Source organism: Gastrolobium bilobum, unplaced genomic scaffold (genome assembly GCF_033153095.1).
Source record: "Gastrolobium bilobum isolate Gb01-03AN ecotype WA unplaced genomic scaffold, APGP_CSIRO_Gbil_v1 utg2184, whole genome shotgun sequence".
Taxonomy (NCBI): domain Eukaryota; kingdom Viridiplantae; phylum Streptophyta; class Magnoliopsida; order Fabales; family Fabaceae; genus Gastrolobium; species Gastrolobium bilobum.
Genome location: NW_026899222.1, coordinates 258,772 through 286,275, shown reverse-complemented (window position 1 = coordinate 286,275; position 27,504 = coordinate 258,772). Strand labels below are relative to the sequence as shown.

General features: G+C 34.4%; 1 protein-coding gene across 3 annotated transcripts; it reads left to right on the top strand.

Moving 5' to 3' along the window:
* Window positions 1–1,244: 1,244 nt before the first annotated feature.
* LOC133288485 (uncharacterized) lies at window positions 1,245–27,457 on the top strand. Of its 3 annotated transcripts, none has more exons than XM_061486246.1 (23): window positions 1,245–1,485; window positions 2,328–2,519; window positions 4,186–4,216; window positions 4,302–4,486; window positions 9,120–9,279; window positions 9,517–9,613; window positions 10,631–10,800; window positions 11,407–11,573; window positions 12,633–12,677; window positions 12,815–12,904; window positions 14,659–14,739; window positions 16,346–16,489; window positions 16,615–16,697; window positions 19,664–19,802; window positions 20,224–20,307; window positions 22,900–23,058; window positions 23,144–23,231; window positions 24,649–24,726; window positions 24,912–24,978; window positions 25,094–25,190; window positions 26,233–26,349; window positions 26,433–26,489; window positions 27,027–27,457. In XM_061486246.1, the coding sequence occupies exons 1-23, from the start codon at window positions 1,378–1,380 to the stop codon at window positions 27,177–27,179; spliced, it is 2,592 nt and encodes an 863-aa protein (XP_061342230.1). In that variant the 5' UTR covers window positions 1,245–1,377; the 3' UTR covers window positions 27,180–27,457. The 3 variants fall into 3 exon arrangements, with proteins under 3 accessions (XP_061342230.1, XP_061342229.1, XP_061342231.1); XM_061486245.1 differs by having other exon boundaries at window positions 12,492–12,677; XM_061486247.1 differs by lacking the exons at window positions 26,433–26,489; window positions 27,027–27,457 and having other exon boundaries at window positions 12,492–12,677; window positions 25,919–26,344.
* Window positions 27,458–27,504: the final 47 nt, after the last annotated feature.

The following is a 27,504-nucleotide window of genomic DNA, read 5'->3' as shown; positions in this document are numbered from 1 at the left end:
CCTAATATAACATGCTTAGAGTCTATTATCGACACCATTTAATATTAAATTGCAAATCACTTACTTATTTTATCTTTTAATTAAGTCTTTAATAATTGCTCTCTTCTATTTTATCATGGTCGTGTTGATAATACCTACTTTGTTACCCGAATAAGCATAAATACATTATTTTAAAGTATTGCTCACTGTACCAAAAAAAAAAAGTATTGCTCAACATCATTGTTTAATTTGAGACTGAAGAAAGACATTAAAATTGTTATTTGTACCTTACGTGATGCAATTGGATGTTTTTATCCTACAAAATTTTATTGATAAAATTTATTTCGAAGTTGAATTACAAATGATAATGGTAGTTGATTTGGTTCTGTTTAGACGCATTGGTTCTATTGTAAGCAATAAATTTGACTTATATATATATAAGATACAAAGCTCTACAAATATAAAATTTTGTGTAGTATAATATAATTTTTTTGGGTTCTGTGTAGTATAATATAATTTTTTTAATTTTGGCAATGAGATACAAAACTCTACAAAGATAAAATTTTGTTGATTAGATATGACTAGATTTTTTCTTTGTTTAGTTGATGGGTTAATGAGTCTTGGGTTTAGAAATTTTTAGGCTATGATTAGGAAATACCCAAGTAGGTAGAGGAAAATTAATATATTGGATCGGTTTGGATTGGATCGGTTTTCATCAACCCATCCAAAAACCGATCCAATCCAATTAATATTTGCGGTTTTTAATCGGTTTTCGATTTTTCAGTTTTCGATTTATTCGGTTATCAGTTTTTCGGTTCGGTCACCGCGGTTTGAATCGGTTTGGATCAGTTGATGAACACCCCTAAACATCACCAGTAATTCAGAGCTCTCTTTATCCTTAAAAAAAAAAAACTTTGCCACTTATAAAGTGTTTGATTATTATTTATGCATTACGTGATACAATTAGATATTTGTGTCCTACAAAATTTTATTTCTAAAATTTATTTAAAATTTGCGTTACCGGTTCTTTTTTGTCAATACTATTTTATACTTTTAAAACCCTCACAACTATTCTAAAAGTAATTTAACCAAAAAATATTTATATATTTTTTAAAAAAAACACAATCAAACATTGCCTAAAATTTTAAAAATAAATAAATTTAGCACTTAACCTATTTTTAATAAAATATATTCATGTGTGCGGGGATTAAAAATTAAAAACGCCTGTGCCACTGTGGAATTGGAATCAACGCAGGAACGGGAAACGTCAACGTCGAAGGCGGCTTCTCCTCACTGTTGATAACAACTGATTCTCACTATTTTGCATTTTTATTGTCCAAATCAAAGTGCCGAAAACCAAACCCCGAAGCCCTCCCATTGTTGTTGCTGAATGCTTCCATGGACTTCAGACCTCGCAACTACAGTGCCGAGCATGAATCTCACGCGCTCCCTCGCGCACGCGCCGATGCTCATCCTCTCTCTGCTTCACCTCCACCGCTCTCGCAGGTCCTGCTCCCATCACAATTTCTCTCGCGAATTTTTCCTTCCGCAAACAATTACACTACCTTGATGGCGGGAAAAAATGTCAGTGATCATGTAGAATCGGTGTTGCGTTCACTGTTTCGGGTGCACCACGAAACAGCCTCACTAACGCGCTAAATGCCAATAGATCGTTCTTTGATTTCGTTGATTTAGGGTTTAAGTTCTATCAACCTGAAATAAGCATACACCTATGATTTTAATCGGTCAGTTAAATTAGCTTCTATTGACCTTTCGTTATATAGAAACCTTTATTCAGTTTAGTGTAGCCTAAGGATTCGATATTCTTGAGCCGAGTGATATGAGCATGATAGGTTCTGTAAAATCTGAGGTAATTGGGATAAAGAATCAAAGAATCATAGTCTCGAGTTACAATTTAGTAGCTTATGTAACACTGCAATAATGCACTCTTAGAGCTGGGGGGAAGGAGTGGTTGTCAGGGAGAGGTCTGGTTAAGTAACTACAATTTAGGACTTGGGGCATGATTATTTTACACAGTAAGTTACATTCTATTGATGCCACATGCATCTTACTGTTCACGTGATTAATAAGTTAAAGCCATTAGATCAACGGTTAAGATTTGATGTAAGACTTGTTATTCTTACATAGGTGCAGGTTGAACCTTCCCCGAAGGACTTATTAATATCTGTTGATTTGCTTAGTCAACATAAGAAAAATGGAGAAATATAAAATTTATGGAAAACAGCTGTGCTTGTGATTTTCAGGTAGATTGTGACTAAGATATGTAAAGTTTTACATATATTGCACTTGTGACTATCTTGGATTCTCTGTTGATACTGTCTTTTTAGGTCAACATTGTGGATCATGGGAACACTGGTTTCTTTGATCCACTGAGAGGAACTGATAATCATGCAAATGCTACCTCCCTTGATCCTGACAACTTGAGTGGTTCTGATCATCAACCAACAAAGGAGTGGACCTCTTTCAGGAGATTACTAATGCAGAGGTTTCCTGTCTCCAAAATGGTTTCAATTTCTTCAGTAAGTTTTATTGTATTCTGGTTTTCTGGATTATATAAATTTTAAAGAAGCTGTAGCCTGTACTACATATAAATATTGCGGTATCTAAGGATGGCTGAGGGCAAAAACAGTTTTTTTTTTTCATGCAACGGAAGCATGTTTTGTGGTGATGCTATAGACACTTCATATTGACTTTGAACATTTTTAATTGTCACTAGTGGTAGATTGTAGATTTGAATTCACATACTGCTGGAAGTTAGATTCAACCACTGTGAATTTGGATAATACCTCCGATTAGAGAAATATAATATAAAACTATTAATGTGGTCTTCACCTAACAATTTAAGCTTTTGGGTTGAATTGCGCTTTACATGGTATCAAAGCCTCCGTAATTAAGCGGTCACAAATTCAATTCTTACCGTCTCCATTCTATTCTATTAATAAATAGTTAAATATTGTGGAGTTTCTTAGCGTAGGCAGGTGAAGGCTTGTGTATTATCCACCCTTCAAGCTCAATGGGCTTTTGTGTGAGGGACTGTGCTAGAGAAATATAATATAAAACCATTAATATGGTCTTCACCTAACAACTTATGCTTTTGGGTTGAATTAGTTCTTTACAACCTTCTTCCACGAGGGTTATTCTTTCTTTTTGTGTCTTTGTTGGGACTGGCTAGGGGAATGCTGGATATTTTTCTGTTGGTACAAATATAGAGTTGACTGATACTGTATTAGAGAAATATAAAATCATTAATGAAGCCTCACCCAACAACTTAAGCTTTTGGAGTTGAATTGGTTCTTTACATGGTATCAGAGTTGACATGACTAACTGGTCATGAATTTGATTCTTACCGCCTCCATTCTATTAATACAAATAATTAAATATGTGGAGTTTCTTAGCACAGGTAAGCTGGGCTGATGCATCATCCACCCTTCAAGCTTAATGAGCTCTTGTGTGAGGGGACGTGTTAGAGAAATATAAAACCATTAATGTAGCCTCACTCAACAGCTTAAGTTTTTGGGTTGAATTGGTTCTTCACTTACTGTTTAATTTGTTTTTATGTGAGAAAAACATTGTTTCACTGGCTGCATTAACAGATTTTAATTATGAAGTATTTTTGAGGTACTGAACTTGGGAATATTCTGAATATGTATTGCACTAAAAGTAAATCCTGACTAAGATATTTCTAACTAATTATTTAAATACTTATTGAGTACACTTTATGTTGCACCTTAAAGGTGTTTTCGAATTTTATTTCATGTCAAAAAGTACTTTGTAGCTATTAGTCTTTTCTTGTCTTTTGCTTTTCCTTTTTCTTTTTTAATAAACTTGGTTCGTCTATTATTTTTTTCTCCTCAATTAAAATGATAACAAGTCAAGCTTGGTATGGGCATTGTTGTGCTTTCCCTTTTTAATTTCCATACTTTGAACTAGCTGTTTACCTGATGCTGTGTTGGGAAATTTCACAAACCTAGAGATATTCTTATGAAGTGTAAGATACAGCAGTTAATTACTATTAATATCTTTAACTTCTGTCGTGCCATGTTGAAGGAATTACCTGTGATATACTCAGGTCTTAAGGAAAGTTTTGGTAAATAATCCTTTATATTCTTAAACCATTTTTGTCCTTTTTCTTTAACCCTTCAGTTTTTATTATAGTTATCTAATTATTTATTTTTTAAATTACAGATGCCCGATGTTTTATTGAGAAGTGGAAAATGTATGCCAATATCTTTTACATTGTTTTTCCTTTTCCTTTATCCTTTATTTGTCATCATTTAGTTATGTGATGTCCCAATTTTCAGCACACGAGAAATCTTCAACAAGTATGCACTTGGAGGAACTGGATGATCCACAAAAATTCACAGATGAGGGTGTCAAGGTTATTACTTGGCAGGAATATGTTTCTCGGCTACAAGAGCTCAAGGATGAAATTACCCGTTCTTGGCTTGCGGACGATCGTGTAACATCCTTAAAGTTATCTATAAAGGTGAACTTTCATGTATTTAATGATTTCTTTTGCAATATTATAGTTTGTAGAAGTGGATCACCTTTTTACTTTTGACATCATGAAGAAAGATAAACATGATTGTTTACTAATAATTCCATTTAGCCAGAATATGATGATTCTCATTTAATTGATTCTCTTGTAGGTTTTATCTAGTAGGTTGACTGATATTTGGTCCTTTTGGATGATATTTGGTTTGTTTAGATTCTTTGATTGACGTCAGGAAAATCTTAGATGTTGCTTTTATTGTTACTAAGGTTGCCGATGAAGCTAATTGAAGGAAGAGTAAGGGGTTTGTTTCAAAATTATATTTTGAAAGGTGATATAGTTCGGTTATATGGTTCTTATTTAGAAAGGTTTTGGCAATATATGAAGATGACTTAGTAATTTGTTATTCATCTGGTGTGTTGTCTCTGTCATTATTCAAGGGAATTTAAATCTTGTTCTGGAGGAGTTGACAAGGGGTCTTTACAAGTGAACTCGTGCATGCTGGTTAGGCTGTCTCTGTTGGAAGAATCGCCAAACCCAGTTTCTTGTACGATGGCCAAAGGGTGAATGGGAGATAAGGGCAAGTAGAGAAGATGGCTGTTGCAGCTAGGAACATCATGATTGGGAAGGAGAAACAAAAAAGGGCATGGTGGGAATTACAAAAATTGGGTTGCTTTCTTGACCTAATGGGTCAAGCCCAAAAGGAGAATAGAAGAGTCTGTGGGACAACTGGACAAGAAATTGGGCTTATGTATTAAAAAGAAAACAATTCTCAGGAATCAAGCCACTAAGACCAATAGAATGGTTAGGCGGTTAAAGTTGTTAGGTAGGGAATTAGCTTAAAGAAGAGTGGGTATTCTAATTTGTTATCATTTGGGAATTGAGCATTAACTCTATTGTAGAAAGAGGAAACCCTTGAAAGGAGAATGATCTCCTTTATTCTTTGTTTCTAATTCAATAAACACTACCTTAGTATTCTTTTCCTTTCTTTTCTATGTTTTCTCATCTATCTTTGAGAACTCAGAATCCTTTTCTAGGTGCATAACAGGTTTTGGGATTGTGGAAGTTTCTCATTTGCAATTTATGGATATTACCATTTTATTTTTGTATGAGGATAGGGATCCTTGGTTAAAATTGTTTTTACATTGATAAGCTTTTTAGTGATTAGGTTAGATATGGGTTTGTCATTTAAATTCGAGCAATTCTAGATGATTCATTTATGACGTTTTGGAAGTAGGATGGAGGTCAAGGTTTTTTTGGGCCTTATTGTGTTGTTGCATGCATGCATGAAAAATGGCTTTGTAACCATATCATAATCGTACATGAAGATAATGTTTCCACTGAAACACAGAGAGATGCCTTTTTGATGCATTGAGTGGAGACTCCATTTTCAAACCATTTGATGATTAAGGAGGCAACAACTGCCTTAGCAAATGGTGGTGGGTTGGCCAGATGAAGACATTAGTGGGATGAAAGGAGAAGATTGACCATTTGATGGCTTATTTAAGGATACAAGATTCCATTTCGTCTTGGGACACTTGTAGATGAGCAGAAAGGTGAGGGAGAGATATGGTGTAAGAGGGTAATAAGTGAAGGGTGATGGATACTTGACGGAATTGTAATTAAATGGGTGGAACCCCACCCAAGGTTGAGTCATATGTACCCATATTGTGATAAAATTCATGAAACTCAACTAAAACTTATTATGATTTTGAAACTTATTAAATTCTGGTACATTTAAATTGAACATACAATTTGTTATGTTGTTATTTAATTTTTTTATCTGCATATTAATATAATTTTATATATTTATTTTATATACCTTAGTGTACCCATATCTTAAATTTTAAATTTGTAGTGTTCCCATTTTTGGTCGTATCGCAAAGGAAACTGATACAATATTCATACCATTGTCTATTCAACATGGCCTTATTGCTTTTCTAGGTAAAACAAAGGTGAATGAACTATTTTAACAAACTTTTTAATGGTGATGGGGATAAAAGCGAGGTGGATTTGGAGGACGCTTACGATGATTTGAATAGAAGATTTGTGCGCAGAATCAAAGCACATGAAGTTAAGGAGGCTTTAAAGAAGATGAAGACTGATAAAGCTTTGGGACCCAATGGTGTCCCTATTGAAGTATGGAGAGGCCTGGGGGATGTGGCAATAAATTGGTTGACCAATCTTTTCAATAAGATTCTTCAAACAAATAAGATGCTTGATGTATGGAGGAAAAAATGCTTGTGCCTATTTATAAAAACAAGGAAGACATTCAGAATTGTTCTAACTATAGAGTTCAGAATTGTTCTAACTATAGAGAAATTAGGTTATAAGCTATACTGTGAAGTTGTGGGAGAGAGTTATTGAACATCGCTTGAGGAGAGAGACCAAGGTCTGTGTAAAGCAATTTGGGTTTATGCCAGGAAGATGTACCATGGAAGCACTTTTCTTGATGCGACAATTAATGGAAAGATATCAAGAAAAGAAGAAGCACTTACATATGGTGTTTATAGATCTTGAGAAGGCATATGATAAGGTTCTAAGAAAGGTTCTATGGTGGGTTCTTGAGAAGAAAAAATTACCACTAAAGTATGTAAATGCAATGAAAGATATGTATGATGGTGCTACTAAATGTGTGAAAGCTTGTAATAACATTAAGTTATTTTCATACCAGGGTAGGTGTACACCAAGGTTCTGCTCTGAGTCCTTACCTCTTTGTCCTAGTTATGGATGGACTAACAAAATATATTCAAGAGGAAGTGCTTTGGTGTATGCATTTTGCAGATGATATTGTGCTTATTGATGAAACCAAGAATGGGGTTAATGGAAAACTAGCATTGTGGAAAAGCACATTGGAGTCTAAAGGATTTACGTTAAGTCGGAGCAAGACTGAGTATATGAAGTTTGAGTTTTCTCTTGGTAAGAGATGAAAATCAAGATTCTGTGCATCTGCTTGGACAAGAAGTACCTAAGAAAGATGCTTTTAGATATTTGGGATCAATTATGCAGAAAGGTGGAGAGATTGATGAGGATGTAAATCATAGAATCAGAGCAGGGTGGACGAAATGATGCAGTGCATCAGGGTTTTTGTGTGACCGCAAAATTCCCCTAAGGCTAAAAGGAAAATTCTATAAAACAATAGTAAGGCTTGCAATGTTATATGGAGCTGAATGTTGACCAGCACATAAGAAACATGAGCATAAAATGGGAGTCGTGGAAATGAGGATGTTAAGGTGGATGTGTGGTCATACGAGATGGATATGATAAGAAATGAAGATATTCGATGAAAGGTAGAAATAGTACCGGTGGCTAAAAAGATGAGAGAACATAGATTGAGGTGGTTTGGGCACGTAATGAGAAGACCCCTGGATGCTCCCATAAGAATAAAAGTTTGTTACCAAGAGCTTGACCCAAAGAGAGGAAGAGGTAGACCGAAACTTACTTGGGGGAAGGTAGTAAAACAAGACTTGATGGAATGTGATATAGACTGGTGGACGGTGTGTGTTAGGAAGGATTGGAGAAAAGCTATTTGCATAGTGGAAGGTTAAACCCGTTTTTTTTTGCTATGTTTCAGATGGTCCCTTTTTAGTCCTTTTCCTCTTTATCTCCCTCTTTCTCTTCTTCTTTTTTTTGTTTAATTTTCTTTCCTTCTTTTCTTCTATTTCTGTTTTCCTTTCAATCTTTTTTTCTCTTATTTATTTATTTTCTTTTCTTTATTTTACTCTCTCTCTCTCTCTCTTTCCCTCTATTTCTTTATTTTTAATTTTACTTTCTTATTTTTAAGGGGGCGAACCGGAGCAGTGGTAAAACTGTTCCTTTATGACTGAAAGGTCATGGGTTCGAATCCAGGGAACAACTTCTTTGTTAGTATGCAAGGGTAAGGCTGCATACAAGGATTTCCTCTACCCCACACTCGCTAGTCGAGTTTAACCGGGAGTGATTTTTTTTTTTTATTCTTTTTTGTCCTCTTATATATTTTTATTTTCCTTTTATTTTAATTTATTTTTTATTTTAATTATTTACTGTTATTTTTTTATGGATAATGTTATAATATTATATATATATATATGTATATATATATTTTTTAATTTTTTTTATCCTTTTTTTCTCAATCTTTTTGTACTTTTGAGTTCATCTACCACCGATCTCAACCAGTTTGGGATAAAGGTGTTGTTGATATTGATGTTGATGTTTTATTTTTATGTACCCATGTTGTTTTCTCTTATGTCTAGAATTTCTTGCCTAGAGATTCTTAACTGTGTATCCTTTCCGGGATAGGATAGTTTTTGTTGCTTGTTTGTAGGTTTCAGCACACGGTTTCCCCTTTACCAGATAATACAGGGATTGAAGAGCCCTTTAAACTGATATATCATTTGTATATTTTCTCTTCTGCTTGTACTTTTTATTTTACAAAAATAATGTAAATTTTGTTTAACTTTCCATCCATTAAATAGAAGGGGCTTAGAGAGATAGAGGGGGAGGGGGCTACCCATTTGAAATCTAATTCATGCATTATGCTTACTTTGGGAGGCTGGGAATGAAACCATCTTCATTTCTATGTGTTTCTTGTCCAAGTTGTCTTAGTGTTGGTTGATTATGAGCCTGAAACTGATTATTCTGTTTGCAGGTTGCTAAGCTTCTGACGGATACATCAGTATTTGAGTTTTATCCTACGCTTTTTGTCCTTGTCACAGATATCATGGACATGATCGGGGACCTGGTTTGGCGACGCATAAAGCGGAAAGCTGAGTTTACTGAAGAAGGAGCTTTACTCTGCAACTTAGCAGGTGCTTTGTCAGTTTGAATCTCTCACTCAAAAAATGTTATGTACTTACTTAGTTTGTTGTAACGTAATTCAGCCAGGGCAAGCACATGGCTTGTCTGCAGCATGCTAATAATTTTCCAACATAAAATTTTTTCATGCTAATGTTGGAATTAATGTTATACAAGCTTGATAATCTGCTGGAGGTAGTTGGTCCTAATGTAAAAGTGTTTTTCTTAAATATTTTATTTGAATTGTGTAGAAAACTTTGAAGCAAGCGACATTTGTGCTGATGCCAAAGAAACTTGCAATAACTGGTTCAGCAAAATTGGTGCTGTGCAAGAGCTTCTTCCACGCATGTGAAGTCCATGTCCTTCCCTCTGTATTTAATTTATTCCTAATATGCTTTTTCCCCTGAAGTTATTTTTATTCTCTGTTTTGTATCTGTTTGGACTTTCTTATAGCATGTGCACCTCTATTTACTTCATAATCACAGTTAGAATGCTATGAATTCACTTTTAAAAGACTGTCTATTGTTATGCTCTTAAAAAAATCAGCCATCTTTATTTCCATAATCTTAAAGCTAAAACCGAAACCTACTTAAACAAAGAAATAGCTATGCTTCTTTGCTACAAATAGGTTACACAAAACTACATTTTTTGATGAAGCACAGCCTTGTTAAATATAAAAAGCATTCTTGGTATTGAGGCTAATTGCTTATGCTTTTGGGATGAACTGGTTTTTGACATGCAATCAGATCTTCTTTAACGAGCATTTTGGCATGTGATCATTGCTCTCTTTTTTGTCTGATTCATTTATAATTTCAGCATAAGGTTTAAATAGGCTCGCTGTTGGTGTTTTGTCCATGCTTGATGCCCAAAATGACTTTTATTGGGGGGCATGTTAGATAAAAGCCATTCTTGCACTTGCACCTAGCAGCTAAAACTTTTGGGATTATTTGGTTTCAGTTAGAAATTGGGTCTATGGGTGGTGACTGGTGAGTAGGTGTAAAGTAATATACATGAGTTTTAATAGTAAAGAAGTTGGACTGGCTACATGTTGTAGATTATTTTTGGGCAGTGGTAGGGGGTCGGTATTGATTTGCATATGTTTGTTTTGTTGTGGAGTGTCCTGTATTTATTTATATTTAACTTAAACATGTTTTGGAACCTCTTAAATAGTGTTAATACAAAGAAGATTGGGTGTAATGTGACAAGCTACGTTTCTGTCAATCTTGCATGAAAATTTGCTATAATATAGACCTATTTTCAGAAAACTCTTGAAAGAGTTTGTTAATAACATTTCAAAAGTTGTTGCACTAAAGATTGCTTCTCACTGACTGATGTGTGCTGACCATTTCTCTGAAATTGTACTAGTTACTTGGAGCTGGCAATATTGCCTTGCTGGCGTTTTCTGGTTGACCAACCTGGAGACAGTCTCCGACGCTTGGTAATGATGACAAGAGGATTAGGAGATCCAGTGGCATCTGCATATTGCCGACTATATATGGCTCACTGTGCTCAGAAGCTGACTTCACATGATATAGGTATTTTTGTTTTTATTATTTATCAATTCCTACTATGTATAAAATATGTGAGCAAGTAACAGACAAACCCCTTTTAATTGTGAAAATAAGTCTTGTATGTATTCAGAGAATTTTTGGTCTGTCCTTTACATATGCTATGCATATTCGCATATGTAATTGTACATTAGCAAATTGCGATCCAAGACCTCAGTGTGAAATAATGTTATATGCTCCTTGGCGCCAGTACACAAATACTTTGGTTTTAAAGTTGTTGTATTTCTTCCCTAAAATTGCCGTATTTAAAAGACCATTGAGAATGTGAAAAATCAGCTTGTAAACATATTATTTTATTAGTTATTTCAGATGAAACAGAATAAAGAAGTCTAGAATATTTCTTTAAACTCTTTTCTATATGAAATTTTGTGCTTTTCTTTGTATTCTGTGCTTTATTGCAGTGCTTGGTTCCTAAAAGTGCTTTATTTTCTCTTTTATCCCTTTTTCTCAATGGGATGCAAAAGTCATTGAGTTTACTCATTCCGTAATTTAATGTTTCTGATTCCTGTTATATACTTCTGTCTCATGTTCATTTTCATAAAACTTATTTCACGAATTGTGCAACTGGAACAGGTTATCTTGTTACATCTGTTAATGACATCAGAGTTATTTTGATGCAAATCTTATCAGCCAATGAAAGAACCCGTGGAAATGTAAAACCCAACATAAAATTGCAAGTCAGTCTGATGGAGCCAACCATTGAGTATATTATGAAGTGCATATTTAATGGGTTGTCTCAGGTACGTAGTGAAGTTTTTAGGCACAAGTAAACTTGTTTCGGACAATATTATATATGCTCATAGTTGCATATATCTTTGTTATATGAAGTGTATAATTGAAATTTCATTAATTTGGTGCTCTTCAAGACTTGATGGAGTGAGATATAGATTGGCAGACGGTGTCTCTTAGGACGGATTGGAGGAAAGCTATTAGGATTGTGGAGGGTTAAACCAGTTTTTCTTCCTATGTTTCAAATGGTCCTTTTTTATTTATTTTTTCCTATATCTCCCGCTATTTCTTTCTTTACCTGTCCTTTTCTTTTATTTATCTTTTTTCCTCTCATTTTTTCTTCTCTTGTTTATTTATTTATTGTCTTTTTTTTTCCTTTCCTTTTCTTTTTTCGCTCTTATTTATCTTTATTTTCACTTTATTTTGTTTTATTTTTATGTTTAATTGTTTATTTTTATTTTTTAATTTCTAGTGTCATATATATATATATATATATATACACATATATTATTTTTATGCTCTTTTTTTTTCCTTCAATCTTTTCGTACTTTTCATTTGGGTTCATCTACCACCAACCCCAACTAGTTTAAGATAAATGTGTTGATGATATTGATGTTGATGTTGTTTTTGCTCTTCACTTTTGTCTTTTTCTCGAGCATTTCAAGGGAATGGAAATGCTGGTCTAAACTTCATGAAACAGGAGTGATGTTATGCACATATGATTAGCTAAATCGTTATTCATTATTATAATGGAAAATCAATTCCTATATCTTAATCTTCAACAAAAACTATTACCTCTATTATCTTTTCAATAACTGGGCAACAAGTTGGAAAAAGAAGAAAAGTCAGATTGCTAATTTTTTCTCTTATTTTCTCCTATCTTTATCGACTATGATATGCTGATCTAAGAATATCTTACTGTGTTAAAGAGACAAGTCAGTGAAGTTCTATCAGAGCTTGGATTGATGAAGAATCAACAGGATTTTGGGAGTGTTTCGTGTGTTTCAGTCGTTCTTCATCATTTACTGAAGGAACTCCCTATTGAAGTAGTTAGTTCTAACGTTGTGCAGATCCTTCATCTCATTGAATTTAGCAAGGATAATTCCTTTGATCAGGTATGCATCTGTAATTTCTATCATGCCTTAAAATAATTCTGGTGCACATTATGAAGTTATTTTTTATATTCTAGCTGCCTTCTTTGTTTTAGTTTTCCCAATACGCAGTTTTATTGTTCTTCTTTGTGGTGATGCAGCACATGAATTACAGATTGCTTGGATTCAGGCTGTATGAGAGGAAATCCCCAGTTGATGTTGTCAATGCTGTGTTAGATAAAGTTATTCAGGTATTTATAAATTTTTAATTTTAGTTCATCTTGCATCATTTTAGAGTTACATTATTACTTTGCAATTGCATATATTCTTATAACTCCATCTCTTCATCCATACACATCTTTGGGGCAATGGTGTATCTTCTTTATTGTTTCCCTAGTAGTGGGCAAGGATGGAGTCAGGGGCACAAAAACTTTTAGGGAAAGAGACTGGACGAGCTTAGTTGGTGTGCTCTTTGTATCTGTTGTTGTTTTTAATTGTTTGGCTCTTCTAGGAGGATATATTATTGTGTGGTCTCACACTTGTTTCATTAATTCTTCTCCAATCATATATATATATATATATATATATATATATATTGTTTTACCAAAACAAAAGTAGGAGGAAGTATGTACCATTTATAGGGAGTCCCCAAGCAGCAAAATATATATGATAAAAGAACAACATCAACATCTCCTTTATCCTAAAATAATTGTGGTTATAGATAAAAGAAACAGAGAGAAAATAACTCAAGTAGATTTTATCCCAAAAAAATAAAAAATAAAGTAGAGCTCTCTAATCCCTTTGCGTGCCTAATGAAGATAACTCTTCAAACAACTCATTCACTTTTTCCTGTAAAATAACTCGTGAAAAGTGAAAGCATGTATGGACTGTAGGTTAAGCCACATTAAATTATGTCTATTTCTCTTCTCTGTATTCTCTGCTTGCATTCCTGGTTACTACATATAGAGTTAACGGTAAAGGCTATTACAAATCATTAACATCCATTTCCCAACTGTTGTAAATGCGCGTGTTAGATGTTATTGTATTTTGCCACAGATTATTAAGGAAAGTCTGATGATATAGGTGTTGACCCCTAATCAAGGGTGATAATCGGGGGCTGATTCTATGTGATTGGTTGAAAGCTAAACGGTCATATACTCTTACCCCTAGTATAATATAAATAATATAAACCTTGACTTATTACATACTGAGTTGTTTCTAATATTTGCATAAATCTCCTCGATTTTAAATTTTAAGATACCAGAAACCCCTCATATTTTATACCAAAAGGGGATGTTTGTGTAATTGCTTCCAACATCGGGCAGGTTCAAGTAGTTTACTCTTGGTAAAAACTAATGAGTTCAGATTTTGGTTCTCTACCTGTCTGTTATAGTATGTTTTTTTTTTTTTGTTATAGTATGTTTTTGTTGAGATATATAAAACCATTAATGTAGCCTCACCCAATAGCTTAAGCTTTTGGGTTGAATTGGTTCTTTACATGGTATCAGAGCCTCAGTGTACCCGGTTCGATCCTCACCGCCCCCCACTTTCTTTCTAGTGAAATTTCTTTGTTCGCACACGTAGGTGAGCCTGTGCATTGTCCACCCGTGTGAGGGGGCGTGTTGAGATATATAAAACCATTAATGTAGCGTCACCCAATAACTTAAGCTTTTGGGTTGAATTGGTTCTTTACAGTTTTCAACTAATGGTAATTTTGACCTCTGTAAAAAATTATGCTTTCCATTTACTCTGGAATTCATTTGTAAGCATGTTTTCCTCTAGGTATTTTGTATGTTCTCTAAGAGGGAGAGCCTGGAGCAGTGCTAAAGTTGCTTCTTTGTGACTGAAAGGTCACGGGTTCAAATCCTAGAAACAGCCTCTTTGCAAATATGTAAGGGTAAGGCTGCATACAAGGATTACCCTCACCCTTATCCTCGTTAGTCGGGGTTTAATGGAAAGTGGATTTTTTATTTAATATGTTCTCTATTTTTTTTTGCAAATTCAGGTTATTGCTCTGTATGATAGCCTTGATGAATACCTGAAGGTTATAGATGCTTATGCTGATCTTATTCTTCAGAATGAGATGGTAAGTTCGAGAGAGTGGGTAAAATCAGATTGCTGTTGGTTCTGTACGTGGTATTAATAAAAGGTTTCTTATGGCAGTGTGCATCTTCTTTGCTGAGTGTGCTAATCTGTTGTCCATTTTACATGGTATAGATTCTTTGGGCTGATAAGTGATATGCATTTGGAGTAATCACCTTTCTAATTCTATGTCTGTTAAAATATTATTTTTTTGGAGGTTTAGATAATTTTTAAAAATTAAAAATCACATTAGTGCTTGAGTAATAGTGGTATTAGTTGTCCTTGAAAAGCTGTGACCAGCAGTTACGTGTACCACGGCACTGGAGTTTGTGCCGGCTTGAGGCATTAGTTTAATGTTGCAAGTTTTATTAATTTAGATTACCTCAATGTGAATCCTGTTCTAATCTACACAATTATTTTATTTTATTTTTTGGCAAGCTATGTTTTTTTAACTCAACCTCAATATTAAAACTTTGTCAAAGGCTAAGCTGAGCTGTAATGCAGTTCTCATCCTTTGGTTGGTAATTACAGCTGATATTTTATAATGTAAATTTGACGCGGGAATAAAAGAGAAAGAAAGTGAAAAAGAGAAGAATAGTAGAAGAGAAAGCAAAATTCTCCTGCATTATATTAATTTCCTCTTATAATAAATTCTTTTTAATAAAATTAAATGAATAGAGATACAAAAGGGATTAGGAGGAATTGTAAGTCCGGAGCAAGGAGAGATTTGAAACTCTTTATGGGTGAGTAGTGCTTGTCTTGACTTGTCAGTTAGCACTATGTTACGCAATTGTTTTGACAAAGCCAATGATTGGTATTTTCTGCCGTCAATCATCGAGATCTACACAGTATATCTACATCTAATAGCTTTGTGGGTTGGGTGGATGAGGTAGCAAGCCTTGTTGCTTGATTCCAGCTTGCTCAATCTAAGGGTTTGACTTTTTAACCAACAACTTGCTTGATTCCAGCCTGGAGGGACTGAACCTGCTGCTTGAGAATGAAGCTTGATGTCCGATATCAAAACAAATTAATAGCTAAATGCTTTTCACATGCAAGTAGTCGATTTGATTCCTTAGTATTGAACGAAATTTAGACAGTGAAAAGAAGTGGAAATTAGGCGAGAGTGAACATGGGAGTGTGAAAATTTTGAAGTTCTTATTGAATTACCCATAATTACTCGTCTGTATTGGATAGTCAATATGGCAAGGCTAACAATGAGCTGAACCATATGGAAGCCAAAAGAACAAGCCAATCCCCCAAAAGTAAGAATAGATCTATGACTGAAAATACTGGCAATAAGTTTCTTATGTTTTTGTCTGATTCCTTTGTGCAAGGACGATATATTATCCTCCTCTTTCTTTGAATTTTTCCTTTCTATCTATTGTTATGTTTCAGTATAATCTCTGTGTAGACAATCATCAGTCAAACATTTAAAGAAAATCCATAGAAAATGTTGATATTTAATCTCTGGTCCTTGATAGATTTATTGTTATCCAATTACAAAGTTTAGTTTCTAAGTGGTATACATGCCACTCTCAAATAGCTTTATGAGAATAATGTTTTATACTTTCTTTTGTAATCTTTCATCTAAATACAATCATTTATCCCAGGATAACCTTTTAAACACCATTTTGGAAGGCATTTCAGAGCGCGCTTTGAATGGAGGAGTTACAGAAGATGAAATGCCAAGCTTGGAATCTCTCTTGGTGAAGCTTCTGTCTCATTTTAAGCATCTGGAAGATGTGTTATCTCTGGTACTTTCCTAATGACTTACTGTTGTACTTTGCCATCTTTCTGTTGTGTGTTTGTTATTCATTTCTTGAATAGATGAGCTATAAATAGTAGTGGTGATTTAGTTTTTAATGTTACTATTTTGTAGAGTCACTTTCCGGAAATCTTAGATGTAATGTATGGGAAATCACAGAAGGTTGTCTTTTTGCACATTCTTAATATGGCGACAAGGTACCCTTTATCACAGACATTATGTTTTCTTGTGCACCTTTCATTCATACATCACCCTTATTGACACTCATATGAGTTCACCTTGATTTTCTAGTTAATATATGATATATATATATATATATATTTTTTTTTTTTGAGAGTTTGAGGAATAATACATTTTAACTTTTCATTTGGTACTTAGTTGAGTTGTTTGATATTTGTCTACAAATTCCTTTGCTGCGGTGGCAATTTCAAAATGCAATTTGCTTTTTAAATTGTGATGCACTGCTGTTGAATTATCTCTCAATCACCTCTTGCATAATTACAAGGTCCTACTCCTATACATCTGAATTTCGGCTTTTTGACCATTGTAGTCCTTATTTAATAATTAATTACCAAATTGACCTTGATTATAAACTATTTCAAAAATTTAACCTCTCCAGAAAACATAACACCAATCTGCCCTTGTTTGACCGTTGACCATCAAGCCTACCCGGGTAGCCCCCTCTCTACCCAGGTATTTTTTGAAAAATTTTCCCTACCCGGATAGTCAAGGGAATACCCGGGTATATTTCAAAATTCTGAAAAAATATTTGAATTATTTACCCGGGTAGGGAGGGAGCTACCCGGGTAAATAATTCAGGGAGGCAAAACTTTACTGAGGCTGTTTCAGTAGTGACTTGTGAGACGTGGTCAGCTGCAAGTCAGTTTTTCTCGACAAAGACCCTTGTGGCTGTAAATTATTTGTCCGTGTTTCTTTCTTTCTGCTCGTGTAATTTGTGAAACTTGTTTGATCTACTGTAATAAAATGTCAGTGACTATTATCTATGCACCATTTATGTATCTGAATTAAATACTTATTCTCTTCATTATTTTATGTAGCGTTTCTTCAAAGGCAATGGCATGATTGTCTGCATCTTGATTAACTTTAGTTTCTGATGTCATTAATTCATCTTAAATTAATTGAATTGTGATGGTCCTAATATGGATAGAACTTGGATGACGAAATATTCAGTAATTATTTTCACACATTAAAGATTTGGTGTCATGTTTAAACCATTCCAATTCACAATGGTGTAGTTTTCTGCGATGGCAACTACATGTTTGGTTCCTTCATGGAAACCAATTTTTATGCGGGAAAGTGGCCTGATAAGATTTAATGTTCACACAACATTACTCAAAATACTTTAGTGGTCTTATCTGGGTACTTTGTCCAGTTCAGTCCACATGAGCTCAACGATTCCTCTTTTAAATTTTCTTTTCCCGAGTTAAAGCTTCTGTGTTGCCTGACCTAATTCTAAACCTAATGTTCCTAACTCATTGGTGTCTGTTACCTCTATCCTTTTAGCTGTGGATGGATGTGGTTGCAACTTGAAACCTGCTATATATTTTTTTGGATGCCATTTTTTTTGTTCACGAATAGTGATATTTTTAACCTCTATACTATAACTCACTGTTATTGTGCACTCTTTCTCCGAGGGGCGTGATTATTTACCCGGGTAGCTCCCTCCCTACCCGGGTAAATAATTCAAACATTTTTCCAGAATTTTAAAATATACCGGGTATCCTCTTGACTACCCGGGTAGGGGAATTTTTTCAAAAAATACCCGGGTAGGGAGGGGGTTACCCGGGTAGGCTTGATGGTCGGTCAACGGTCAAACAGGGGCAAATTGGTGTTATGTTTTCTGAAGAGGTTAAAATTTTGAAATAGTTTATAATCAAGGTCAATTTGGTAATTAATTATTAAATAAGGGCTATAGTGGTCAAAATGCCTCTGAATTTCATTTCCTTTTTTCTTGAAAGAGGAAAAATAGAAAGAAAAAAAATTAAAAATAACTGTAGTGGATGAAGATGTTATCATCAAAGGAATAAAGCACTCTAAATCCTATGCATATTAGATAATGATGGCACCTACTGAAAATGACCATTGGCCTTTGTGCAAAGGGACCAAGAAATCCACCTTAGCCCATGAAAGAGGCAAATATTTCTTGATAAATTTTAGCATTAGGCTCCATCTAAATGCCCCAAATTGCTGCTAACATAGTACAATTCCATATAGCCTTTTATATCTTACTAAGGTTATTGAATCGCAATACATATCGTGAATCGTTCTGCTATTTTGTATGGTGAATCATGAATCACAAGATTTGGAAGAGAAAGAAAGAATTAAGAAGAATCAAGAGTGAATGTTCCTTAGTCAAGACGAGAAAGATAAAGAAATCGAATTGGAATCTTTTTAATTTGGGTTTAGTTGGGAATTGGGATTTTGGGAAATCCCTAATCTTAAATGACTTTCCAGATTAATTTGAATCCGGGCTTCTTGATCTTTTTTCTTCCAAAATCAGATCAGATTTTGAATCGTAAATCCTGATACAATTCGTAATACAGAACTGAATCGTGTGATTACACGATTCAAGGAGCGATTCATGGTCTGCTCCGACTCATGAGTTCGATCCATTTGTGTTTGTTCTGTATCGATTTGTATCACGTATGGTATGATACTAATTACCATGTTTCTTATGACTCCTTGGTCCCCTGTACTTGAACATTAAAGCTGCTTTAGATTAGCTGGACTAACCTTAAGTTTGCTTAGATGATTTATAAGGACTTACTCCCAAATCTACTATATTAGATATAATTTTCAAAAATAAACCTTACTCGAGCTTCTATTTTCTTAAATTAGGAACTGTTGTAAGGCTAAGGCATCAAGTCAGCCTGTTTAACATTAGATAAGGTCATTCTTACCCAATTGAAATCAATGGGATTTTTTAATCTTAAAAAAGTTACATGGGATATCACATCTGGATCCTTAATCAAAACTCAACCGTGTTTACATATTTTTCTTTTTTATTTTGCATTTTCAAATATTTTCTTTCTTGATATTTTTGCTGCCTGCAACTCTTATTCTATCTTTTGGTTGGTGAATATAATGTTTCAAGTATTCATTTCATTACTCAATGAGTTATATTCTATTGTTTGTTAAGCAGGAATGGTCAAGTTAGCGATCCGACGAGTATACAGTTGCTTTTTGAAATTTCTCGGATTTTGCATGACAATATGGAATTTATGAATGTGAAAGATGATGATTGTCAAGTGGCACATTCAATATCTCACTTTGTGGACATGGTAACTTGTTCCTTTGGATAATATTTTCCTATTATAAAGAACCATTTCAGCCCAAAAACTTAAATTGTTAGGTGAAGGCCATATTAATGATTTTATATTATATTTCTCTAACACGTCCCCTCATATAAGAGTTTATTGGGTTTGAGGGGTCGTCAATGTACAGAATCCACTTACCCGTGCTAAGAAACTCCATAATATTTAATTATTTATCAATAGAATGGGAGCGGTGAGGATTGAACTTGTGATCACTTGGCCGTGGAAGCTCTGATACCATGTAAAGAACCATTTCAATCCAAAAGTTTAACCTATAGATGGTTTTATATTATATTTCTCTAACACCTATATTCAAACTTTCTTTAGTTGTGGTAATGTGTTTGCCATAATTATGATTTGTTGACACTTATTTGCTTCTAACCACTAGGTAGAATATGGAGCAGAGATGGATCGCTATTTAGCATTTCTGGTTGATTGCCGCGGAGCTTTTGGTAAATTAAATGAGCTTAAGGTTTGTAGTTATTTTTCTTTCAGTTGATTGATGATAAAGTCAACATCAACAACACATTTAACCCAATCTAGTTGGGGTCGGTGATTGATTTAAAGTGTATTAACCAAAAAAGAATTGCAAATCTCATTTGATATTGTCCTATAACATTGAAAATGCTGAAGTTTAGGGTTGCAAGGAAGTATTTATCAGTGGAAAAAATTGCTTTATTACTTGCATGTCCAGTTTAAGATATAGCTGAGAATATATGATCTGTGATCACCTAGGAAAGAAGTTAAGGCCAAGCTGGCCCAGTAATCCTGTTAGATTTGCCCACTGGCCATTGAAAATTTAATCTTTACCTATTTCATGTTTTGTTATTGTATTTTAAATAGCAGCCAGTAGTTATGTTCAGTGTGTATGCATATTTCTTTGTAATAAAATTGAGGATTTAGACGGTCGGGTTACGAGAGACCATATCATTAAATCGGGTGCTTAGCTCAATATGTATTTCTTAAAAGTAAGTTATACTGATTTTAAGGTCCCTACTGAGGTCAATGCTGTTAAGTGATTAATCATTTAGTCAGGAAAGTTTTGTATTTGGTTGTGTTCTTATTTGTCTGTAACTGTTTTAATATTTAAAAAAAGTTTTAGTGAACTTTTCAACTTACCCTACCTTGCTATTACCTTTGTATAAGAAAATAAAAACAACGCATGTTACCAAATGTTTTCCAATATTTGCATTGAGACATTGTTATACCACCAACTATTTTGATACTTCTATAGCACAGTTGGTTGTGTAGATGACCACCTCAATCTTGCATCCATTCCATAAGAGTGAACGTTCCTATGTATGCTGCAAAAAAAATATTTGAAATGACAACTGTATTCTGTGCTTTGATTCCAGAGAGACAAAACAACCATACCCTCCTTAGGTGGTGGGAATGGTGATTTCTAGCAATTAGAAATGGTTTAATTTTTTCATTTTCTTATCTTCATTTAGTTACTGTTGAATAACGACCAGGAAGCAAGGGGCATATTTGAAATCCGTGTGTCTCAATAGCATAGCAGAAGCTCTATTATATAGATTGACTATAATAAATACATGACAATAAAGTAATGATATGGGACTTTATCCCTGTATTATCAGCCTATTATAATATTTTCATCACTCTCCGTTAAGCTAAAGCTTACTGAGCTTTAAGCTTGTTACAAATAAATCCTTAAAAATGACAAACAACCAACAGTATATTTGTCGAGAAAGAGCGGGCCAGGACTGACTACATAACTGGGACAAAGACAGACAGGGCAAGACTGTATATCTGGGACAAATACTAACGGGTCAATCTGCATATTTGGGACAAAGACTGACAGGGCTGAACTGCAATTGGGACAAGGACTGATAAGACCAGGCTGCCACTAGGACAACATCCGACGGAGCAAGACTGCAACTGTGATTAAATCCGATGAGGCAAAATTGCAATTGGGACAAAGTCTGACGAGGCCAGATTGCAACTGGGATTAATTTCTCCTCCTCAATGCGATGCCAGCATTTAAAAAGAACCAGAAATCTCATCAGAAAATTTTGATGGTGGCCGTAGGGACTTCACAACAAGAGACATCGGAAACTGGAGTGACAATGCAATTTGTGGATGGATTATATCACTGGTGGACAGTACTTCCCCCCAAGACACAAAGCAGAATTGCCTCATAAACCTGGCTGTAATACTGTGTAGAATAACTAGGAAAGAGAGGCATATGTTGAAATCCATGTGTCTCAATAGCACAATAGAGACTCTATTATATAGACTGACTATAACAATTACATAAAAATAATTTAACGATGCGAAACTTCATACCTCACGCTATTATAGTTACAATCTAATTTCATGTTTCAGACATCAAAATGAAATGGAGTAAAGTGCCATTCTATTCCTGATGTAACCAAACACTGGAATAGGAATGGTCATTTCATTCCAATCCACTATGCCATTCCATTCCTGACAACCAAAAACTGCAATAAGAATAGTCATTTCGTTCAAACCCACTCCATTTTTCATCCAGTTCCTTGGAAACTATCAACTTTTATGTTTTAGTGCCAAAGTGAAGAAAAGTGCAGGAAAGGGAAATAAAATGATAAAGTGCAGAGAGAAATGCAGAGAGTGTTCTCTGTAAATTTGTGTAATTTTATTCGTCTAATGAACTCTGTGATGAGGTCTTATATTTATAGAGTTGGTTAAGAACAGATGGAAACAACTGTCTTAACTGAATCCTAAGTTAGTTACAATTCTGTTTCAACAGACTCTGATACTAGTCGAACTTACTAATACTAACTAATTCTGTTGTTAGAAACCGAAGCAATCTATAACTAGATACAACTAGCACACGTGTAGAACATCTCTAACAAAAACAATTCTGTACCAGACATGAAGCAATCTATAACTAGATACAACTAGCACACGTGTAGAACATCTCTAACAAAAACAATTCTGTGTACCAGACATGCTCTCACAAATATAAAGACTGATGGTAAAAAATTGTTTATATTGGCAATGCTTTGTTTGCAAAAAGCCCAGGTAAACTTAATAGTGATATGGTAATCATGTATTTTTGCAGGAAACAGTTGTTCACTCCAGCAATTCTTTAGCAATTCAAGCTTTGAAATGTGCTAATACACATCTGAGTTTTGTCAAATCCTGCATCACATTTAGCGAAGTGACAATACCTTCTATTTCTGCTCAGAGACAATTTGATCTTTTTCTAGAGACTGCAGAGGTAGGTATGTCAGGTTTTGGCACATTAAAGTTGCATGTATTTTTGCTACATTTATATGTTCATGGCTCATAGTTGGAATTTTCAGGTTGCATTCTTAGGGGGCTTGGTTTCTCATTCTGATGGATTGATTGATTCAGCAATCGGCTGTTTGCATACCTTAGACATAATGGATGGTTAGTTTTTATGTAAAGCAGTTGTTGAACCATTGTGAACCAATGTTTGAAATTGAATGCTAGTCATTTGTTAGTTGTGGCATGTTTATTTTGTGGGAATTTATTTGATGCTGATTTTCTATGTACCGTTATCATACTCTGCCTCTTAAAAGGTTTTGAGAACAGCTATCACATCCAAAACTTGTTTATATTGCCCAAACTATATCTTTTTGTAACTCGCTTGTAGTGGAGAAGTGTTAGATATAAAACCGTTTATGTATTATTTTAACCTAACAGCTTGAGCTTTTTTGTATCCTTGGTTCATGATACGGTATTAGCGCCTTCATGACCGAATGATCGAGTCCTGTCCTTTTTGCCTGTATTCTTCTAATTAAAAAGGTTGGATTTTAGCATTAGGTAGGTGGGTCTGGGCATTATTTGTACTTCAAGTGCAATGAACTTGTGTGAGGGGTGTGTTAGATATAAAATCATTCATGTGCTTTTGCCCAACAGTTTTAACTTTTGAGATGGTCGATTCATGATGAGGAAAATTCAATAACTTGTACATCATAACTTTCTTATATCTCCTAGGTCTGTTATTTAATGATTTGAAAGGCATTGCATGTTAACAGATTTGTATGAACTTGGTAAATCTTTTCAAATTCCCAAAACCCAGACAAGGATTGGGGCTTCCAATAACATATATAGCTTAAAAGCTAACTTGGAAACTGCTATATTCTACAATTTAGTTTCCAATAAAATGTTGAACCTATTTATATACATGGTCTGTACTTCCATTTCATAATGTAATTGGAAAATGATCCATTGGTTCAACTTATGAAAATGTTGTCCATTTCAGTTAATATATTGATTAACCAATTAACAATCTAATATAATTAAACAATAAACTGATGTATCAGAATATAGGTAGTTATTGGTTAAATTAAGCAATGAACAGATTAGCCAAGTAACAATCACTGTACGAACTGAAATAGATAAATTACGTTTATATTTTTATGTCGGATTATGTTATCATTTGGTTGATAAAGTTACATAAACAGAAATGGAAAGCTTTTTGGTGAGCCGAACTTTAAGGTAATTTTCCCTATTGTAATTATCCTAGGCTGTTAAAGAAAATATGATCAAACAAGACCAACTTTTTCCTGAATATACGTACCCTCTCAGAAATAACCAAAATAACATTCAATGCTTATAGATTAAGACTAATCCACTATTTTTTCCAAAAGGGGTTTTATTGAGCATCATACTCCTGTCTTCTGGCTGCTTGTATCAGCATGTTTTAGTTTTACAGTACTGCTGTTAAAGTACATTGATTGTGCCACCATGACTGCTTTCTAATAGAATGTTTATTGTCTGTACTACAGATAGCATTTTAAAATCTAAATGTAATTTACTGTTGATTTGCTTGATGTTGTAGGCTTTCAAACTCCTGCTGATGTTGAAGGACTAATTTCATCCATTAGAAAGCTATGTGGCTTCTTAATTGTGGTTCCAGGTTGTCAATATTATTTCATTTTCACTTTGATTTACATAGAAACTTCAAAATCTCTTTATTAAGGGAACTGTCCCCTATTATTATTTTTAATAGAGTTCTATTTTCTAGGTCTTGAGATCTGGTTTCCTTTTTAATCCTTCCTTGTATGTGTGTATTTAATATGATTTTCTTCAACTTTATTGAAGGTAATATTAATCTACCAGTGACCTATTTCCCAAATAACTTATTTACATTGACCTGCTCCCAATCATGGTAAGTTTTCTTTGGTATATATCATGATTGAAACCTCTATTTGTTTTTTTTTTCTTGAGAATACTTCCCTTGTTATTTTAACCTCTTTGATGAATGAATCGAAAAACTCTGGCAGGTTTGAACCGAAAATGAGGACAAAGATTTTTTCTGCTATCATATTATTATTAACAACTTTATCACAAAAGACTCTGCCATATCATGCAAATACACAGGTATAGCTTTGCCTTTCGTTGTTTTTTCATTGTGATTAAAATGAACCTTTAATATATGATTACATTAATGGAATAAAAGTGACATAATATCCCCTCCTCCATTCCAAATTGGACTAAACAGAATGTTAAGAACCTTGGGATACACCACCCCAAAAGCTAGCTCAAAGGGTAGGAGTGCCCAAGGCCTTATAAAGGCCACATTAGTTGCCCACACAATCAATGTGGGACTATATATCTCAACACGCCCCCTCACGCAAGAGCCCTTTGGGCTAGAAGCGTGGAATTGCACAGGCCCAATTTTTGGTTTACCTTTTTGTGCTTTTTATTTTAATTCCACTTTAAAGCGGGGACGGTGAGGCTCTGATACCATGTTAAGAACCTTGGGATACATCACCCTAAAAGCTAGCTCAAAGGGTGGGAGTGCCCAAGGCCTTATAAAGGCCACATTAGTTGCCCACACAATCAATGTGAGACTATATATCTCAACACAGAATGTTGAAGTTTGTTACAGATTATTTTGATAAGTCTTGTTACTTTCTTGTTGTGTAGCCATAAGTAATGGGCATAAGTGTCATTTACTAGTCTATGGTTAGCTTATGTAGTATAACTATTCTGAGCCAATCTTCTTAACAAAGTTCAGAAATGTCTGCTCATGCACTGATCTTACCTAGTGAACTAACCAATAATGAATCACACGGCCTTTCTTTTCCTTTGAACACGACCTGCAGGAGCAGATGGTGGGGAGTTGAAACTATTTTATTGTCACACCTATATTCAATCATATTTGACATGAAGATCACTAGTGGTCCGGCAAAGCCATAATCCCTCATTCCACTATAACGCCATTTGAGATATTAGTTCTGAACTTCTGACAAGCTGTTTCTAACCAAGATTCTGCTTTAGTTTCTGTCTGTTTCTTACATACTTGCGCTGGCTGTAATGAGTGCAATGGTTTATGGTTTTGTAATTGAGTCTTCCTGACCAGTTATGGTTTATGGTTACGTATCTTAATTCCCCAAGCAATTTTTTTTTTCCTTTCCAGATTCCAGGCAATGACATGTTATACTATGAGGATTCATCTTACAAGCAAGAACTTGTTTCTTTGTCCAAGCTTGTTCTGGAGAACCTGCTTAGTGCCGTTCAACAAGAACCTTCCCAGGTATCGTCATTTTGGTTTAATCAATATTGTTTGATTTATTTGACTAATTATAATTGGTACTGATTTATTATTCTAAAATGAAGGCTGCTCGAGGAATTATGGCACTTGAAGCATGCAACTGCATAGCATCATCTTTCATGGTAGGCTGTTGTATAACTGTTTGAACTCTTAGGATAACTAACCAGACAAATGGGTAGTTAAATCAACAGGCAGTTAATCCATTAACCGCTGCTGGTACAAAATTATTTTTGTGTTCATTGCCTGGGTATCCCCAACCCTTTGGGTGTGAGACTAATCCCATTTGGGGTAATCGTTTAATAGTTCTCTAATTAGAAATTTTTTATTACAAATTCTGCAAATTTGAATGAAAAGAAAAACTTCAGAATATGCATGTTTCTTATACTATGATCCCCTTTGGAGAAGCTGCGTCCCTAATCCTATGCTGATGTTCTAGAGAGATACGTATCATTTTCTTTTTTAAAGCTTTTCGTTCTTTTGTAGCATAATTCAGCTACTATTCCGTTAGGGTTCAATCCAGGTTGAAGTCAGCATACTTATTCTGTTGTAATCGCAAATTCAAAATGAATTTGGCTGCTTGGAACTTGGAGAGTTTTATTTGAATTTTGTACAGAATTCTACTGCAGCCTTCTAATCACGGTTTGTTTCTTGGTGGGCAGGTAAGCAATGAATTATCATCTATTTGCCTTACACTGATTGAAACTGCTAAGTCATGTTTGAGTGCCCAAGACAGATACCTCCAGTCAACCATTCAACTTGTAAACAAGCAATCGCCAAATTTTGAAGGGTTTATGTTGTTTACATCTGCCTGATTTGTGTTCGTCTAGGTTGATAGGTCACTTGTGACATATATTGTAACCTTATCTTTCCTTTCTTTTCTTTTTTCCTTTTTAAGGAGGGTTTTTTCTTTGTTTTAAGTTTATTATTTATCTAAAAATAGTTTATTTATTTTTTGTGTTTTGATTCGATTTTGTTCCTAAATTTTATGTTCAATTTAGGCTCAATGTCAGTTGCTTTATTACAGTCAAAGCAACATGGTAGTGTGGTACTGTGTGGATAAAACCTCAATTTGTGGCACAAATTATATAAGTCTGGGCTATAATTCATTGCCAAAAACATAATTCGTCTGTAGGACTC